General features: G+C 37.1%; 1 protein-coding gene across 10 annotated transcripts in view; it reads left to right on the forward strand.

Annotated features, from left to right (window-relative positions):
- TFDP1 (transcription factor Dp-1) overlaps window positions 1-19967 on the forward strand; it is a 266300-nt gene that overhangs the window by 69086 nt on the left and 177247 nt on the right. The window contains exons 10-14 of one of the 10 annotated variants that reach the window (XR_002824493.1): window positions 612-691; window positions 1796-1945; window positions 2697-4482; window positions 5660-5742; window positions 7380-7403. The exons of 5 other annotated variants lie outside the window; for them this stretch is intronic. Coding sequence is in view for 2 of the 5 variants with exons in the window: in XM_004369283.2 (XP_004369340.1) it covers window positions 612-691; window positions 1796-1945; window positions 2697-2810 (344 nt within the window). In the remaining 3 variants the exon portion in view is untranslated. Of the gene's footprint in view, window positions 1-611; window positions 692-1795; window positions 1946-2696; window positions 4569-4713; window positions 6443-7379; window positions 7404-19967 lie in introns of those variants that run through there. 4 more of the 10 variants (XR_002824491.1, XR_002824492.1, XM_023733483.1 and 1 more) reach the window with 4 other exon arrangements.

Here is a 19967-nt window from a genome sequence, read left to right on the forward strand (position 1 = left end):
AAAATATACATAGCCAAAGATACATACACCATTTCAAAAATTCCTACACGTACAATTCAGTGACATCGATTACATTCTTCCAGTTGTGCTATTCTTACTATCCTTTTCCAAATTATTCCATCACTAACTTTCCTTTTTGGTGGCTATTCTTATTTGTTTATAGATTCCCGGAATTACCTGCATCTTGCTTAGAATCTTTTCTTGCTTAGAATATTTTCATAAAGGAAAATTAGACTTAGTAATTGCTTCCCATCAAATTTTACTTTATTTTTCTGAAGGTAAAATCTGTTGGAGGAAGTGGAGTAGTGAGGATACAGCACCAAGTTAAATTTATCCATTTGGGGGCAGCCTTTTCTCTGGTTGAAAGGGAAAGTGTTTGAGCCAGATAAGAAACAGGCTCATAGCAAATGCTTTTATGAGTGCTTACGTAAATGAAATGAAAAAATCGTACTTACAAGAATTTAGGATTTTGATTTAATTCTTCTATTGAAACAAGTATAATGACCACACTAAAATCTATAGAATTATAATTGCAAATGAGTGTAAATTTGTTTGGAGCCTATTCCTGTACTCATGAAAGAATTAACTTATTTATTCTTTTCTTCTAACAGGGCTTCATGTTTTCCCAACTTTTGTAATATATGAACTCACTGTCTTGATGTTCCTTACTTTGTCAGTGGTGGTCCTGAAGGTATCAATTTTTTTCTCTTAGTTATTTCATGATTGGTAAAATTCCTATTTATTTTACAAAAGCACTAATTACTCCCTTTCTCTTGAGCCTAATTTCTTACCAATAGCTACATTATGTCTACGAAACCCCAGAAATTTCATTTTTTTCTAACAAGTCTGCAAGAGTTTTCATTTGCTGGCTTTTTTGAAATCTCACCCATCTCCCTCAGACGTTGGTCATAACCCGCATGTTAGCAGAGGTTCTCTTGCTCATCTGCTTTTGGCAGAGGCTTCAGGAGAAGCAGGTTTATGTTAGACTGGGCTGGGTTGGATCAGTATAGTAGATTGTTAGTCTCAGAATTTAATATGTTTAAAATTGGGAATTACCAAAAATTGGAATGGGAGAAACAACTTTCTGTATCCTCAGGTCAAGTCCTTGCATTGTGATTTGACTGTTGTTCCAGATGACTTTGAAGAACAAAGCCCTCCTGTTCTGACGTATGCAAAGATACGTTTAAAAACAATTAACTGAAAATTATTTTGGCACTTCCCCTTTGTCTCCTCTTTGTTACTAAAAATTACTGAGTTGCCTATGCTAACATTTAGTTGAAGGTGTGATTACCTATTTCGTAGCAGCTTGGTTTTTTGGATTATACAAATTACCTTAAAATATTTCTGTCTTAAGGAACTGGAATCTCTTAACGATTGTTGAGCTGCCATACCAGCTCTGGACTGCTTGCTTCTGGATTTTGTTTATTTGACAGAGATAATAAATTTCTCTCTCATTTAAAAAAAAAAAGAAAATCTATCTTGAATGCTATATAATACTTAATGCTATTAATCTGGTTTAGAGGAAAAAATGCTGTGTTTTCTGCTAGTGAACCTAAACCCTTGATTTTACCTTCTTGTTCTTTGCGGATTTATTTTTAAATGTTTATTTATATGGTGCCTCATGCATACTTGAAATGCTTCTGTGTGTATTTTCCCCACTTTACATGTTATTTAGGTACTGTTTCAGTGTTTTGATATTTTGTATGTAGTTTATTTTATACGTGTTTTAATTACAAGTATCTTAAGTTATCTGGGGCTTCGTTTTAAAAAAATAACATGAAGGCTGTTCTCGCAGTTTGTTTTGGCAGTGCTAGTCTTGTCTCTCATTTTGCCAAAGAGCAGCCAGTATATCAAATGGATTGTCTCCGCTGGGCTGGCCCAAGTCAGTGAGTTTTCTTTTGTTCTGGGAAGTAGAGCACGAAGAGCGGGAATCATTTCTCGGGAGGTGAGCCTCTCCTTCATTTTCTGCGAATTTTCCGCGTTTGATTAATGTTTTAACACTTTATGGTGTTTTATTTGCAAATGTTTCATAATAAATGCTTGATTTCTCTCACTCTAGGCCGATAGCTTAAGTCAATATTACAGAAGAATTAGGCACAGGAGGAGTGAATGACTTGTGTAGGCTCACATTCAATAACAGAATTGGAATTGAGATTTAAAGTGTTTGTCTAGTGATGTAGTGCTTAGGTTGGGCCTTGCTGCTGTCTTGTAAAGGATGATTTTTAGGTCATGTGGAAGTTTTTGATTGTCTCCGTGTATCTGGTAAATGTGAGCAATATAAGATACGTCTTATTAAAATACACTATAAATAATTATTGAAGAATGGAATTATGTGTAACAGAGCTCTGAGACCTAGTCCAAGGATGCTTAGTTAGTGTAAATAATCCATTGTAAGTCAGTATGACATGAATCAGAATCGACTTGATGACAGCTAACAACAACATGAGTTTTTAGTGGATCCTGTGGTGTAGACCCTATGAGAAGACCGCAGAGCTAACGTACAACAACTTGCAAGTCTGCACAAAAAAAAAGTCTAATTTTCTTGGCCCTCTATTAACCTACTATCCGTTTAGAACTGATTATAGCTTTACATTGATTGTCAAATATCAGTTCCAATTCAAATAAAAATGACCTTATCTTTGGCTGTGCTATAATATATCACAAAGAGATAATGATTTTGCACTTTTGATTTGCAGGTCTACCTCCTTATATTAAGTGTGACTACTCTTAGTCTTTTACTTGCTCCAGTATTGTGGAAAGCTGCAATTATGAAATGTGTACCAAGACCAGAAAGACGATCAAGTATCTGACAGACTCAATAACACTGAAATAATAAACAATTTTGAAAAAAAGGGGAAAAAAAGCAAACCTCTGTACAAGAAAGCAGAAATCCAGACAGTTGCATAATTATACATTCCTATAAGCCTTATACATTGGGAACAAAATAACACTATAATAAGGGTTGATGTCTTCATATTTGCCCAGCTTTTACAGAATATCTTTTGTCATATTCTACAATCTTTCAGAGTGATTTACATGGAGTCAGTTGATTATGCACAGTAGAGATGTAACATTGCATTTTACATATCGCCTTGACTATTTTGCCTGGATGTGCCTTTTTTTCTGAAATTAATGTTAACTATCTATGGTTACTTCGTCAGTTCATGATTTTTTTGGAAGAAGGAAAAATTAGAAAGCCTTTTAATTTATTGGGCAACTTTAGAGTTGTAATCTGTCAAATATATGTTATTAAGCATTTCTGTGATGTGAAATTTTAGTTCTGGCAATGAGTTTGGAAGCTTACTTTTAATCCTTAAAACCTATGTTTTCTAAAATGAAATGAATATCTTACAGAGGTCTATTAGCCTTTTATTATAACAATTTTAAATATAACAGTTTCATGTCTGTTTTTATTAAGTATATCGTTCTTTTAAAATACTTGGCTTTAGATGACAAGAATATGCATTCTTTAATAAAGATAATTTATGATCAGGGTATATTAATTGAAAATCTGGGTTTTTTTAAGTTTTTGTCTTGAGCTAATCTTTGCACAAAATATCAACCGATTTTTTTAAGATGATTTATATATTACCATATTATTCTCCAAGAGACCAAATCAATGCAGTGCTATTGAAAAAACCTAAGTTCTAACTTTGATATTTAGAATATGTATTGTGGCTAACGTATGCCCCATTTTAGAAAGCCGCACAGGGGCAAGTTAAAATGTTAGATATAGTTAGGAATGGCAGATTAATCAGTAATATAAATTAAAACGTGTTGAAGTACATTGAAGTAAATTTCATCTAGTCTGGAGTCAATGAGTGGAGAAATCATTTTATAAACGTGTTTACTTTTAGAAAAAAGAAAGCATTGGTTTTAGTCATTTCTAAATTACATCAAATTGTCTGACACCATCAGGAACGGATTTCCTAATAAGCAAGGTAAGTACCTGCTTAGGGCATTAACAAAACAGGGGCACCACTTGTCAAAGCCAAGACCCATAGATGCCAAGCAGACAGGACACAAGGAAGAATGAGCACTGCAGTGGAAGGGAACTGACAGGAAACTAAATGAAGCTGAAACCATTTTATAAATTTTGTATACAATAACAAATTATACTTTCCTTTTCATTTTGGACCAATCGAGTATAACCTCACATTCAGTTCTCTCTCATCAACCACATAAGAACGCTCCATGGACACTATAATCACAGGACTCAACATATCTGGTCCTGCGCAAAGCTAACCAAATCTTCAGATTAAGCATACCCTTGTATTTCTATCCTGCTCTTTGCGATTGTCCCGCCCTCGTTGGCTATCAGCAGTAGTCCAGTGAACTGTGAAGATGCAGCATCAAAGGACGGAAAGTGAGGACGCAAGTTTTTAAGTATTATTTCAAGACATAAAACACTCGTGGAGATCTGCAAAGGGCCCACCAGTGAATATTGTACGACAGACCAGTGAAATTATTTCCAACTGCCTTGTAAGTACTATTTTTTTACTATCTCAGGCCTGAAGAACAAAATTACATGTTCCAAATCATTTTTTTTACTACTAGTTTTCAAATATAAATTTTTGTGTTAATGTCAAAATTTGAATGTAAATTTTATTTCATAAATTTTACTTGTTTTATAAATTTTATTCATTTTGAATTATTCAAATTTATTTGCTACAATAGAACCAAGTTTTAAAAGTGACATAATTTTATACCCAGGTAAAATGAAACAACAATAACTAAGTGGAGCACAAAAACGAAAGCTCACAGAAGATAAAAAGAAAAGAATTTGTCAATCTCTGAAGACAGTTCCAAAATTAACTTACTTTTTAAAATGTAATGAATCAGAAGGGACTTCTTCCAGTGAACACTCGAGTTTAATGGGTACAGATAATTATATTAGTACCACTAGTGCTGAAAATACTGATAGCAATACATATATAACAGAACTTCTTCCAAATTCTGCATCCATTCCGTACTGTAGTAAAAAAAATTAATAATGGTGTAGAAAGTGAAACTGTTTTAGTATCTGAAATTGTTGCATCTGTAGACCCCATAAATAAGAGAAATACAGATCCTGCTTTGTGGAATAGTTTTTCTTCCAACGATGTAAATTATTGGATCAAAAGAGGGCCAAGTGATTGTCAACATCACAGTGGACCATTTGAAAATTCATGTTGAAAATTTCGGGATGGTAAACAAACAAGGTTCTGTAGCCAGAATATATTTCTAGGGGGCAAAGCTAATGATAAAAATTATAAGAGGCAGTTGCTGCTGTATTCTCCATGAGTTGATTCTGTATATTGTTTTGTTTGCAGACTATTCCGTCCTAAATCATTTAATTCTTTATTTGCTATGGATGGATTTAGCCATTGGTGCAACTCTAATATGATTGATAAACATGAAAACAGTTCAATACACAGAGATTGTATGTTATCATATTTAAACCAAAGACATGGTTTTGGCTTAATTGATGAACTGGAAACACAAATTAATGAAGAACATCAGTATTAGAAAGCCGTTTTGCAACACATTGCTGTCGTTACAACAATCGCTAAATGTGGACTGTGTTTTCGAGGAGAAGTGAAGTGCTTGGGTCCCCACAAAATGGAAATATTTTGGGTTTACTTGAACTTGTTGCTCACTTTGATCCATTTTTTAACAGGTCACATCTCAAAATATGGCAACAGAGGAAAGGGCAACCCAGTGTTAATGTCTTAAACAACGGGTGAAGAATTAATAAACTTAGTAAGTGCTAAAGTTTGATCAACTATTTTCAGTGAAATAAAGATAGCTTGATATTTCAGATTGTCTGTAGATTCTACTCCTAACCTTTCTCATACAGATCAGCTAAGTATTGTTTTAAGATATGTATCTTCAACAGATGGAAAACCTGTTGATCGATTTATCACAGTTACTAGTTTAAGAAGTCATACCAGTGAAGCAATTGCAAATCAGGTGCTTCACTATTTATGTGAAGTTTGCAAAATTGAGTCTCCTAAGTGCACAGGCCAGTCCTATAACAATGTTGCCGGTATATCAGGGTGTTATAAAGATGTGCAACATGAAATTTTAGAAGGTAAGGAATATGCCATTTTCATACCATGTGCTATGTATTCACTTAATCTTGTAGGACATAGCACAGTAGATTGTTGTCTGGAAGCAGTTGATTTTTTTTCTACTGTTCAGTTACTGTACACATTTTTGCCACCTCTACTCACCGATGGGCAGTTCTTAAAACATATTTAGGCAGTGATCAAGTATTAAAGTGTCTTTCTAATACACATTGGGAAGCATATGCTATAGCAGTGAGTGCGATCCTGGAATCATACGCTCAGATTCTAGATGCCTTAGAAAATATTGCTGAAGACCAGGCACAAAAAGGAGATACCAGAAGAGAAGCTGAAAACATTGCCAACAAAATGCAGACACTGGAGTATGTATTTATGTTGGTTATGTGGAATAATATCTTGCAGCATTTTCATCAGACAAGTGAGGTTCTCCAAGATTCAGAAGTAAATTTAAAGACATGCACACATGTCTCCCAGTCATTAACAGGGTATTTACATAATTTAAGAGAAGATTTTGAAAACACGACAAAACAAATACTGCCAGATACTGATTATCAAGCAGTTCACTGTCGCAGAAGCATTAGAAAGAAAGAAGTAAATGACGGAAGTGCTCCAGAAGTATTATTGAGTATTATTGATCCAGAGGTCAATTTCACATAACCACATACTACGCTATCATTGACACACTTGAATCTTGCGTGGAAAGAAGGGTGAAAGTGTATGAAGTTCTTTCAAATAGGTTTTCCTTCTTAAACAATATGAACATACTTGATGAAGAATGCATGAAGGCATCCAAGAAATTAGTGCAGGCTTATCTCAATAACTTAAATACAGACCTTTATGGAGAAGTGCAGCAATTTCATTCTTACATAAAAACTAAGTTTACAGATTCAGGAATGACAGAGCTTACTCATGAAGGCATGTGTGATTCCGTAATAGAAGATAAAATAGAACGCGTATTTCCCAATGTTGAAATTGCTTTACGCATCTTCCTAACTTTAATGATCACAAACTGCACAATGGAACACTCATTTTTGTCCCTAAAGAGACTCAGAAACCCTCCGCGTACAACAGTGATTCAAGAAAGACTCAATTCATTATCCTTATTATGTATGGAAGTAGATATTCGACAGCTTAATTGTGATTAAATCATTGAAGAATTTATAAGAGCAAAGAATAGAAATCTTTTTAATTGTAACATGTTAGAGATGAAAGAACTATCTAAAAATGAAATATAATAATTTGTAATATTTGTTTTCTGATCATTAAATTTTCTTTTATGACATCTTTTCATTTGTTCATTTATAATTATAGCATTTATTATGAAACAAACATCAAGATTGAAATACGAGCCATTTAAAGCAAAATTGGTGAAAGTCAATTTTTCATTGTGGGAGATCAACAGAATTTTACATTGACTGTTGAAACAACCAAGTTCATTGACTTATTTTCTTTGTTGTATTTGATGGTTAAGGTTGTATGTTACCTTGGCTGGGCCATGATTCTCAGTGGTTTGGCAGTTATATAATGATGTAATCGCCTCCATGATGAGATCTGATATAATGTAATCATCTCCCAGATGAGACCTTTCATCAGCAGCCAGTTAGTTGAAAGAGAGTTTCCTTGGGGATGTGGCCTGCATCCAATATATATGGACTTTCTTGCAAAGCTCGCTGGCTTTTGCTCTTCTCTGGATCTAGCATTTGCCTCATTATCATCTGACCTCCAGTTCTTGAGACTGGAGCCAGCAGCCTGCCGTCTTACTTGCTGATCTTGGATTTGTTAGCCTCTCCAGCTGTGTGAGTTAGGAGAAGCCTCCAGCCTGACACTTGACCCACAGACTTGGGACTTTCCAGCCTCTACAACTGCATGAGTCATTTTCCTAATATAAATCTCTTTAACTATCTATATATATACATACACCAAAAACAAACAAACCCATTGCTGTTGAGTCAATTCTGACTCATAGCAGCCCTACAGGATGGAGTAGAACTGCCCCATAGGGTTTCCAAGAAGCAGCTGGTGGATTCAAACTGCCAACCTTTTGGTTAGCTGCTGTGCTCTTAACCATTGCACCACCAGGGCTCCATTTTATATATATATACACACACACACACACGCACATATATGCCTTTCACTAGTTTTGTCTCTCTAGAGAACCCAGCCTAACACATTGTAGAATATGTGGAATATTCTTTTTGTAAAAAAATATGGTACATAGTAAGAATCTTACCCCATATCCACTAAAAATTTCATAATTCAATTAATCTCATTCCGCTAAAATGCCATACACCACTTTTGCATTCTGTCACTAAGATTATAGCCACATTTAAAAAGAAGTTGCATCATGGATAGCTAAGACACACACATATATATACATGTGTATATATTTAACTCACATATCCCATTGGAATGGGTGAGTAAGAAGAAGAGGGGGCCTTCACATGTCTTAATCCAACTCTGGACACCATTTTCCCCTCCATATTGTTTGGGTGCATTAAATGTTGCAGAATGTGAGTGAGGTGGTCTGGTCATGTCCTGTTTATCTGAAATTGACTTGTCCATCATTTTTTATCCTGAATATCCTTCTGTCCCAACATGTATCCCATTTTATCATATCTGTTTGCATGCCTGTTTTCCCACCTAGGCAAATTGGGTTATATTGAAGGCTACCTTACTGGGTTATGTTGAAGGCTACTTGGATATGTTGTATTTCTTTTTGTATCTCCAACATCTATGCCAGATTCAGGAGCTTATTAAATTTCACTGAACTGAATGAAAGCTAGTTGATGGGGGTGATATCAAGTTTCCCCCAAAATTGAAATTGTTATTCTGTGAGAATGGCTTTGAATCACAAGAATATGCATTCTTTCATAAAGACCATTTATGATCAGGGTATAATTCATTTAACTTATTGAAAATCTTGTTTTTTTTAATTGAGTTTTTTTCTTGGGCTAATCTTTGCATAAAATATCGGTCTTTTCAATGCAGTTAATAAAATTATTTTAAAAATATAAACTTAATAAAGTATAATTAATGAAAATGTGTACTTAATGACAAGAGGAAACATCTGTAGAGGACCTATGCCTAATAGAGAATTCAGATATCTAGCTAATCTTATACCTAAATTGCCTACAGAGTGCCCTTCAATGAGTATTGAAAGAATCACATGACCTTTAAACCGCACTCATCTATCTACCTGAGGCCCCATCCCTCCCACCTCCATCCAGCCTTCAGGACTTTGCTCTATTAACTGTTGACTTGCCCTTACCCTCTCTATTAGTGACTTCCTCTATCCAAAAACTTGCTCTAGTCTGTCCCATACTAAACAAACCCTCTCTTGACCTCATGTCCTGTTTCTCTTCTGTCATCCAGACTTCCAGAAAGGAGTAGACTACTTTCATCTCTACTCCATCACTTTGAACGCACTTCAACATGGATACTCCAGACCCACCTACTTCCTAGTCTGTCTACCTCCTAGATAATACAGTACTTGAATGGCCCATACTGTTACTAAACTGGCCTTGTTATCGTCTTTCCTTGCCGAACCTGCTATTCTTTCAGCCCTTCCTTCTGTACAAGTAATATGTAACTAGAAAATAGAGGAGGAGGGGGACAAACAAATTTGGGGGAGATAGTGAAATAGTGGTAAGGTTTGAGGTTGGCATTTTTGCCAGATAGCCTTGTCTCTATTTTTCCCCAGTCCACCCTGCTGTATCATGATCTTTCTAAAATGTAGGTTTGATTACTTTTAGTTGAGCATCCCCTGTTATTATTATCTGTACATAGCTATATCCCAACCATCCCCCAATTACACTATAAGTCCCTGGAGGGCAGTAAACTTTCCCTGTTTTAATTATCTATCTAAATCCAAGCACAACGTCTGGTATAAATTAGATTTTTAATAAAAACATATAGAATGAATATAATGGTTTAGCTAAGAAGTCTCAGTAACATATAAATTTAAGTTGTGATAGAGTGTATTTCAGAAGAATTTGTGTGTATCATGATGTCTTTAAGGAGCCCTGGTAATGAAAACGGTTAAGCACTTGACTGCTAACCAAAAGTTTGGCGGTTCAAACTCACCCAGCAGCTCTGGGAGGTCTGGTAATCTGCTTCTGTAAAGATTACAGCCAAGGAAACCCTATAGGGCAGTTCTACTCTGTCACATAGGGTCGCTATGAGTTGGAATCAACTTGATGGCATACAACAATGAAAACATGATACCTTTAGCTAATCAGTTTGATTGTATCCAATCCAAAGAACATATGAATACTAGAAATGAGGTAGCCCCCAAAGTAAAGATCAGTAAAGATCTCTCCATCTGTCTCGTGGAGAGAGTGGAGATAGTGGCTACTTCCTAGGCTGACTGCAGCCTCACTAAGCAAACTTCGGGTTATAATTTAGGCATCCAGATACATTTGCTCTAGGAAAAATGTGATGTTGACCAGCCTGATGTTACATTTTCAGCTTAAATTTAAAAATTGGAATTCTGATTGATAATTCCTAAGAGATCAACATCTGAGACCATACTTAAAGAATTGAGTTTCTGAACCTAGAAATTTTGAAAACCAGACTGTGAGACATAGTGTGTTGGCCATCTCTAAATAAATAAACAATAACAATAGCTAAAACTTATTGAACTCTTGCCATATTTTAAGTACTCCATTAAGCACTTTGTATGGATTATCAAGTCTCGTGTCTCAAGCTCTAAACTTCCATGAACTGTTCCAGCTTGATTTCTTGCTAATTTTCTAACATAAAACAACCATAATTAGTCCAGTCTCCACTGTTTTTACACAGGTCATTTTTATTTCTTATTTTGTTTTTATTCTTCTTAATATATCCTTTTCCATCTGCTACCCAAGACCTCCTCATTTCTCTACCCTGAGCAAAGCTCAGTTTGTGACCCATGTCCCTGATGAATTCCTCAGCTATTCCCAGCATCTAATTCCCTAAGTACTGTAAACTTATTCAGTAGCATTTTAGCACCTATTTATATAGTGTTCTTAATTTCAGGTGTCTGTAAGTACGATCTTCTAAATTAGGTTTTAAGCTTCTAATAGGCAAGGACCATCCATGTCTTTTAATGTTCTTGAAGTTTTGTTTAGCAGTGCTGAGACTAAAGCAGACATTCAGTAAAACTCTGACAGGCATGAATCAATTGCCCTCACGTAATTTAAAGCTTCCTATAGGGTTGCTATGAGTCGGAATCGACAGCAACAGGTTTGGGGTTTTTTTTTTTTTGGTATGTAAGGTGTTGTACTAAACGCGTTTTGAAACTTCATTCAGGTCTGTAGGAATCAAAAGGAGAATGTCAAATACCACAACAGCTACATAATATACAGTGGTGTCCTGGGCTAGGTTCTCTAGAGAAGCAAAACCAGTCTACCACTTTAACCACTGCACCACCGGGGGAAAAAAGTTTTTCTCCAGAAAGCAAGGAAACAACATCTACTTTGGACATACATTTTCTGTGCCTGAAAAACAGAGGTAGAGCTGTGTCCGAAACTCATGATGGAGTGGAGACTAAGACAGATTTATGATCGACTGCAAAGAGATGAAGTAGTGGATTGCCAAAGGACAGATAAAGGAAGCCAATGAGGTAGGGGGATTAAGATGGGCATTACCAATTGTCACTAAGATCATTTTGACTCATAACAACCCTATGTGTGTGAGACTAGAACTGGGCTCTGTAGGGTTTTCAGTGGCTGATATTTTGGTAGTACATCACCAGGGCTTTCTTCCAGGGTGCCTCTGGGAAAACTCGAACTTCCAACTTTTTGGTTAGCAGCCGAGTGCATTAACTATTTGTACCACCCAGGAACTCCATGATGGGCATTAGTGATTCCAAATAATGCTGAGATCTCACAGGAATAAGAACAAGAAGGGATTGTTGGAGATCAATAGGCAGCAACTATAGACTACTCTTTCAAGAAGACAATAGGTTGGCAAATATTTAATGAGCTATCGTGAAGATAATAAAGGGGTAAGGGAGAAGATGGTAACTTGAAAGGAAGGCAGGGTAAAGGGGTGGTTCTTTAGGAAGGGAGAGATCAAGGAAAAGAAGGCAGCAGAGAGAAAATAAAGATGTCAAAGACAAGTAATTGATGGAGTATGGTGCTAGAGGAGCTAGAAGGGAGGCTCCAAAGCATCAAGAGAAGGGAAGGATTTGGAAAGGATATGCTCATAAAATGTAAGTAAATTGAATATTTATAAACAGGATACTTTAAATGTACGTGTGGAATTTAGCAATGAAGGAAATAATGAAGTTTGAAAAGACTGAGATTTGATCATACAAAAAATATAAAATTTCAGCAATCACCAAACACCATAAACAAGGAAAAGTTATAAAAAGTTTCATAGATACATCCAAACTCCCTGAGGGGCCAAGTTACTGGGCTGAGAGCAGGAGACCATGGTCTCAGGGGACATCTAGCTCAATGGCATAACAGTTTATAAAGAAAATGTTCTACATCCTACTTTGGTGAGTAGCATCTGGGGTCCTAAAAGCTTCTGAGTGGCCATCTAAGATACTTCACTGGTCCCACTCTGTCTGGAGCAAGGGAGAATGAGGAAAACCAAAGACACGAGAGAGATTAGTCCAAAGGATTAATGGACCACAACTACCTCAACCTCTACCAGACTGAGTCCAGCACAACTACATGGTGCCCAGCTACCACCACCGACTGCTCTGACAGGGATCACAATAGAGGGTCCTGGACAGAGCTGGAGAAAAATGTAGAACAAAATTCTAACTCACAAAAAAAAGACCAGACTTACTGGTCTGACAGACTGGAGAAACCCCGAGAGTATGGCCCCCAGACACCCTTGTAACTCAGTACTAAAGTCACTCATGAGATTCACCCCTTCCGCCAAAGATTAGACAGGCCTATAAGACAATAACACATGTAGTTAAACCATGTATACGAGACTAAATGGGCACAGCAGCCTAGGGGCAAGGACGAGAAGGCAGGAGGGGACAGGAAAGCTGAACAAATGGAATGGGGAACCCAAGGTCGAGAAGGGGAGAGTGTTGACACATCGTGGGGTTGGCAACCAATGTCACAAAGCAGTATGTGTTATTAATTGTTTAATGAAAAACTAATGTGCTTTGTAAACTTTCACTTAAAGCGCAATAAAAATGAATAAAATTAAAAGCTGAACTAAAAACTGGGAAAATATTTGCAACAGATATGATAAAAATCCTACCCCTGGCACATAATATGCACTCAGTATTTATTGAATGAAAAGATGCAATATTTTCTTACTAATAAGTTTTGAAAAACACATAAATATATTTTAAAGAGAAAAGTTTGAAATCCATTTGACTTCTTTTTTAAATTTAATTTGTACAGCACATTTCCATAATAAGCTCATTCTTACACAGACAGATATATACCCTTTAGATAAATTGTGCTCCCACCACTTACATACAGATTGTAAAATCCTAATAGGACACTGCTAACTATAATATAGGTATCATCTTGGCCTGTCTCTCAGCTGTGCCATGTTTGAAATAATTCAATAAAAACCCAGGCATTCTTTAAATGCAGCACCTATCATTTCATCCTTTAAAATCTGCTTCACTGTCCTGTCATTTCCCTAATCCACTGACATCTGTTTGTTATTTTGTGGTGCTAAATCTCTCATCCGGTATCTTTGACCTGGCACCCCTCGGACACTATTCTGATATTCAGCCGTTGGCTCCAGCAGCATAATTGTAAAGGAGGTTCCTTCAGCCCCCCTTCAGTAAAAATCCATGCCATGTACAAATAAGGCTCCTGTTGTCTTTAGGATTCTATTTTCTCTTCCTGTATGATTGCAGCATCAGCCTCATGCGTCCCCATCCCTCCACCCTATCTCCTGCTGTTCATCTTGTGGAGGAGATTAGCAAGCCATCTGAAACCCTGCCTTAACCGTGTCTCTTCATCCTTGCTGTCTTGGTTACTTTGTGCTGCTATAACAGAAATACCACAAGTGGGTGACTTTAACAAACAAATTTATTCTCTCACAGTTTGTTGTTGTGGTGTGCCATCTTGTCGATTCCGACTCTTAGTGACCATATATGACCGAGAGGCTATAAGTCCAAATTCAGGGCACCGGCTGTAAGGGAAGGCTGTCTCTGTGTCAGCTCTGGGAAGTTCCTTGTCTCTTTTCAGCTTCTGTCCCTCAGTTCCTTGGTGATCTTCACGTGGCGTGTATCATCCCCTTGGTTAATGATTCCTTCTCTGTCTAATCTGCTCTTTTTATATCTCAAAGATAATTGGTTTAAGACATACCTTGCACTGATATGGTCTCATTAACATAAGAAAGTCCTATTCTCAAACGGGATTACATCCACAGGTATAGGAGTTTAAGATTTACAACACATAGTTTTGGAGGACACAATTCAATCTATAACACTTGCCTTCATTCACCTTCAAGTACAGTCCTTCACAAGCACTCAGCCACATGACCACATTCTCTACCTAGTAAGCCATGAGACTCCCTTCCCCTCCAAGGCCTCAGATTTAATAGACATCATCACTCTCAACGTATTGTTTACCCACTTCTCCTTCCTTCTCTCTGCCTGTTTTTGTCTTCCACTAAAACCTTGAGTCTCTTATCCCTTCCCGTTGTGGCTACACTGGAGCCCAAGGTCAGCTACTTCAGTAAGACCTTTTGCTACTGTTATCATTTAAATGAGTCTGAATGTCTCCTACCATCCAGTCTCTCCAACACTTCGCCTAGAATGGAAGAATATGCACAGCTTTGCAAACGTGACCCACAGAAAATTCATTCTTACTGTGGTAGGATGACTTGATAGAGAAATTAGCTGGGTCTCCTTTTCCAATAATCTCAGCCAGAAAGAATGAGAGACATTTTTCCAGAGGGTAAGTAGTGTTTGGTGTCCTGCCGGCCTATGACTCCCCCAGCCCTAGGAGAGAAGAGGCTTTTGTTTTTGCTTAGGTTTAGAGAAGGAAAGATACTTATCCAACTGTAGAGGAGCATTCAGGGAATTGAGAGAGGGATTGACTGAGGGTGGGATTCTTCACCCAGCCGACTCAGCAAGTGACAGTTTATGAGAATGTCACACCTGTGCCCTCGTCCTGTAAGTCCTCTGAAGTGGTGGCTCATGAATGCTTGGGGACTGAGCCCTAAGCCCCACCATCTCAGTAGCTACGCCAAAGCTTCCGTTAGATATGGAGGGGACCAACACCAGCTTTTGACTAGATCATGTAGACCTGGCTATTTATCATCTCAGCTTCTACCATAAGGTCCTGAAGACCAGAGATGCTTCCCTAAGTTTTACAACTGTGTGAAGCCCACAAGGTTCTTGCTTGATTCTGGGAGCAGGAAAGATACCCCAAAATATGGCTGAGATGAAATTGCTGGCCAGGTGGATGGCAGGTCAAGGCCAGATTTTATTTAATTTACAAAAATAAAAATTGTGGCATTTCATGCATCGGTCTTGAGAAGAAAGTCCACATGCTCTATTACTAACTTCAGTTGAGTCCTGGAGGCCTGCCACTTCACTTGCATGAACAAAGCATGGACTCTCTCCCTGATTTTCATCAACACTTCAAAAAGATGTTGTAAAAATGGTATGGGGGTGGTATCTGACCTCCTCTTATTTCACAAGGGGGAAAGAGAATCAAGATCAACAGCCCAAGGCTAATTGCTATGAGACAGAGGTCAGACATGCCTCCTCTCTCCGCCATCTTTACCAATTCTGACACTAACTGTCCCGCCATGGCATTGTCTACTTTTCCGCTGGGTTCAGTAATTCATTGTAATGGCCACACAGAACTCACAGATAATACAATTACGGGGTTTACTAGGGAGGTAACAGGTTACGCACGATTCAGGCTCTGGAACACTCAGGATACAGTTCTTCCATCAGGATAGCCTCTTCCCAGCCATGCCGCAGGCACACCTCTCTCTGGCCCTAGGCCTCTGCCCTGCTCAGGCAAATGTTACAAATCTCTTTTAGCCCCTGCCATTGAGTCCCAGAGGCACCTCAAGCACTCAGCTTTCTCACTCCGTGGGCCAGGAAGCCCACTGTGCAGTCTACTGCCAGTCTCTCCTGCCACCGCTTCTTGCCGTCTTCAGGGTTACAGCTCGCTCTCTGTCTTGGTCTCCTGGTTTCAGAAGCTTCTCAGCGCAGGGATCCCAGGTCCAAAGGCTGTTCTTCCTTGGTGGTAGTGGAATCCTCTCTCTCCCACCTCTGGGGTGGCTCATTTCAAGACCAGCGGGATGTCAAAACTGACCAATCCTTTGGTGGGCCACAATTACCCTATCACACAGTCCCACCCAGTCACTTGGGTGGGAGTTACAAGACCATGGCTAGAAAGGACACATAAAGGTGATCCATAGCACCACGGATGTAATGAAATCAGACTATGTATGATTTCTATCACTAGTGCATAAATATGTCAACTAAAAAGTACAAAGGTATGTGAGCACATGAGGGCATACTAAAGATAACCAGGACTTTTCAGGACAAAAGACTCTGTTCCTAAAATCACAAAAAATTGGGGAATTCATCGGATTCTCTAATATTAGAAATTAAATTTTCCACCTACAAACCAGGAGGTGGGGACAGATGGGCTCTGTTTTCTCTCAGAATTATGATTCTATTCCATTATCGCACAACAAGTAGGCCCCACTTATGAAAGAGAAAGAGAAAAAATAAACAGAAATTCTGCTTTTGCACCTTTTCCAGTAATCTTACTTATCACTCCCTAACCTGAATATAAATTTAACATATAATAAAAACAACACTGGGTAGCATTTATTACATGCTTATTACATGGCTGATATTGTATAAACTGATAACATTCTTTCTAAACCCCAGAATAACCATGCAAAGTAATCATTCCCATTTTAAAGATAAGTAAATGATTTTTCCATATATATGAAACTCTAAAATAGGCAAAACTAGCCTGTGGTGATAGAAATCCAGTCAGTGGTTGTTTCTGAGATAGAAGATTAACTGGAGAAGGAAATGACCTAGGATCCAGAAAACAACACCAACAATTCCAAGCCCGTTGCTGTCAGGTCAATTCCAAATCATAGCGACCTTATAGGACAGAGTAGAACTGCCCTATAGGGTTTCCAAAGAGTGGCTGGTGGATCCGAACTGTCTACCTTTTGGTTAGCAGTGCCACCAGGGCTCCAGCAAACGGGGTCAAACATAGAATTTCCAAAAGAAATGTTGAGACATCAGCTGTTCATCAGCCTATAGAGCAACCAGTCCAGACTGGAGGACAAAGATGGAAATCTATGGGAGGGGGCTCTCCAGGAAAAGGAAATAGACCTGATGCATCACCTGATGGATTTGAATATCTGGGTCAATTATTGCTGGGCATTGGGCAGGTCTATTGAAACATTTTTAAAAAGTAGAATACTAAGCAAATGACAAATGGAGGCAATTATTAACTTCCAGGAAAAATAAAGAAAATTGTGTGAGAAAGAAAATATAATCTATTCTGCTACTTGGTTTAGCAATGAACATATTTTTACATAGTCATAATAATGTGAGCACTGATTGTTTTACAAAAAAAAATGTGATACAACTCTTATTGGTAAGGTGGGAAAAGAAGAAGTGAGGTTTGAGGGAATATAAAAAGCTAAATCCTCAACTACCATCACAGGAAGTCAGCTGATACTGTCTAAAATATATTAAAGAATTAAGAAATAATATTATCAACATACTGTTTAGAAACTTGGAGGTAAAAATTGAGTGTAAGATGAGACTTTAAAGTGAGATTACACAACGTAAAGAAAACAAAAATCCTCACAACTGGACCAATAAGCAACATCATGATAAATGGAGAAAATATTGAAGTTGTCAAGGATTTCATTTTACTTGGATCACAATGAATGCCCATGGAAGCAGCAGTCAAGAAATCAAACCACATATTACATTGGGCAAATCTACTGCAAAAGACCTCTTTAAAGGGTTAAAAAGCAAAGATATCACCTGACCCAAGCCATAGTATTTTCAATCGTCTCATATGCATGTGAAAACTGGACAGTGAAAAAGGAATACAGAAGAAGAATTGACACACTTGAATTATGGTGTTGGCAAAGAATATTGAATATACCGTGGACTACCAGAAGAATGAACAAATCTGTCTTGGAAGAAATACAGCCAGAAAGCTCCTTAGGAGGGAGGATGGTGAGACTTTGTCTCACTTACTTCGGACATGTTATCAGGAGGAACCAATCTGTGGAGAAAGACATCATGCTTGGTAGAAGGTCAGTGAAAAAGAGGAAGACCTTCAACGAGATGGACTGACACAGTGGCTGCAACAATGGGCTCAAACATACCTACTATTGTGAGGATGGCATAAGACCAAGCAACATTTCATTCTGTTGTACATGGAATCATTATGAGTCGGAGCCAACTTGACAGCACCTAACAACAACATCACCTCTGAGAAAAGGGCTATGGGTTGAGGATAATGGGACATATTATTTTTTAGTACAAACCTTTTAATACCACTTGATTTTTTACCTTTGTAAATCTATTATTTTGATAAAGATCAAAATAATTTTTTTTAAAGATACAGTGTGTTAGATCTCTAACCTGTTTAGATGGATATCATAAGGAACAAATAAGCCTTCTCACCCAAAAACCTCAACTTTTAGCTCTGACACATAGTGGTACAGTTTAACATATTTCCTCAAATCTAAGATGCCATTTATTGTAAGCCACACAATTAATTTAATAACAGCTTTTGCAGAGAAAAAAAATACTACCACATTAACAATAAGCATTGTCAGAGGATTCCAATTTCAGAGTACTGAAATGTGGGCAGAAAGATATAAATTAGAATCAAGAAGATAGAATATATGCTAATACCTTAGCAATTCTCCTGTCTAGATAGTTATAAGCATTAAGGCATTAAGATTTTTACAAATATAATTTTATCACCTAAGCTCTCCAAATATCCTGCAACAGTGCTCTTCAAATTTCTCCAGCAAAGTATTTTTCTCTTTTTTTAAAAATCTTAAAATTATGGAATTTTAAAAACATACACATACAGAAAATATTATAATAAAATCTCCCATGGACCTTACACCGAGCTTCAATATTTACAAACATTTTGCAAATCTTAATTCCCCACTCCCTGCCTCTCACACACACACTTTTCTTTCTCCTGGAGTTTTTTTTTTTTTTTTTTTTTAAGGTATAATTCACATACCATAAAATTCAACCTCTTAAAATATACAATTCAGTTGGGGGATTTTTGTATTTCTGGAGTATTTTAAACCATATCATAAGGGACAATTAAGTCTTCTCACAAAAGACATCATGTTATTTTCCATGTAAGTACTTCTGTATGTATTCCTAACTGATACTATTTTTTAAATAATCACCATGCCATTATCAAAATTATCAATAATCAGTAATTCCTTAATATATTTCTGAAAGCCAGTCCATGTTCAAATGTTATTATTTCAAAAATGTCTTTTTTATAGTTCTTTTTTAAAAAATAAGGTGCACCCATAGCATTTGATGAATTCTCTTATATTCTGTAGCAGTTCTTTTTCCCCTCTTTTTTATACCATTAATTTGTTGGAGAAAATGGATCGCTTGTCTTCATAGACTGTCTGGCATTGTGAGTTTGGCTAATTGCTTCCTTGTGGTGTTGTTTAAGCTGTTCTAGTCTTCTCATTTTCTGAAAATTGATAGCTCTACTGACTTGATTTGATTGAGGTTCAGTTTTTAGGGAGGAATAGTTTACGTATTTTCATATACTTCATATTTTATCACATCCTGAGGCATATAATGTTGGTTGTCCCTTGTAGTGAAGCTAAGATTGTTCAGTGGGTTCAGGTGGTATCAGACAGATCCCTTCATTATGAAGTTCTTTATCAACCTTTTACATAATGAATTTAGCATTAATA

This window comes from Trichechus manatus, unplaced genomic scaffold (genome assembly GCF_000243295.1).
Source record: "Trichechus manatus latirostris isolate Lorelei unplaced genomic scaffold, TriManLat1.0 scaffold00004, whole genome shotgun sequence".
NCBI classification, from domain to species: domain Eukaryota; kingdom Metazoa; phylum Chordata; class Mammalia; order Sirenia; family Trichechidae; genus Trichechus; species Trichechus manatus.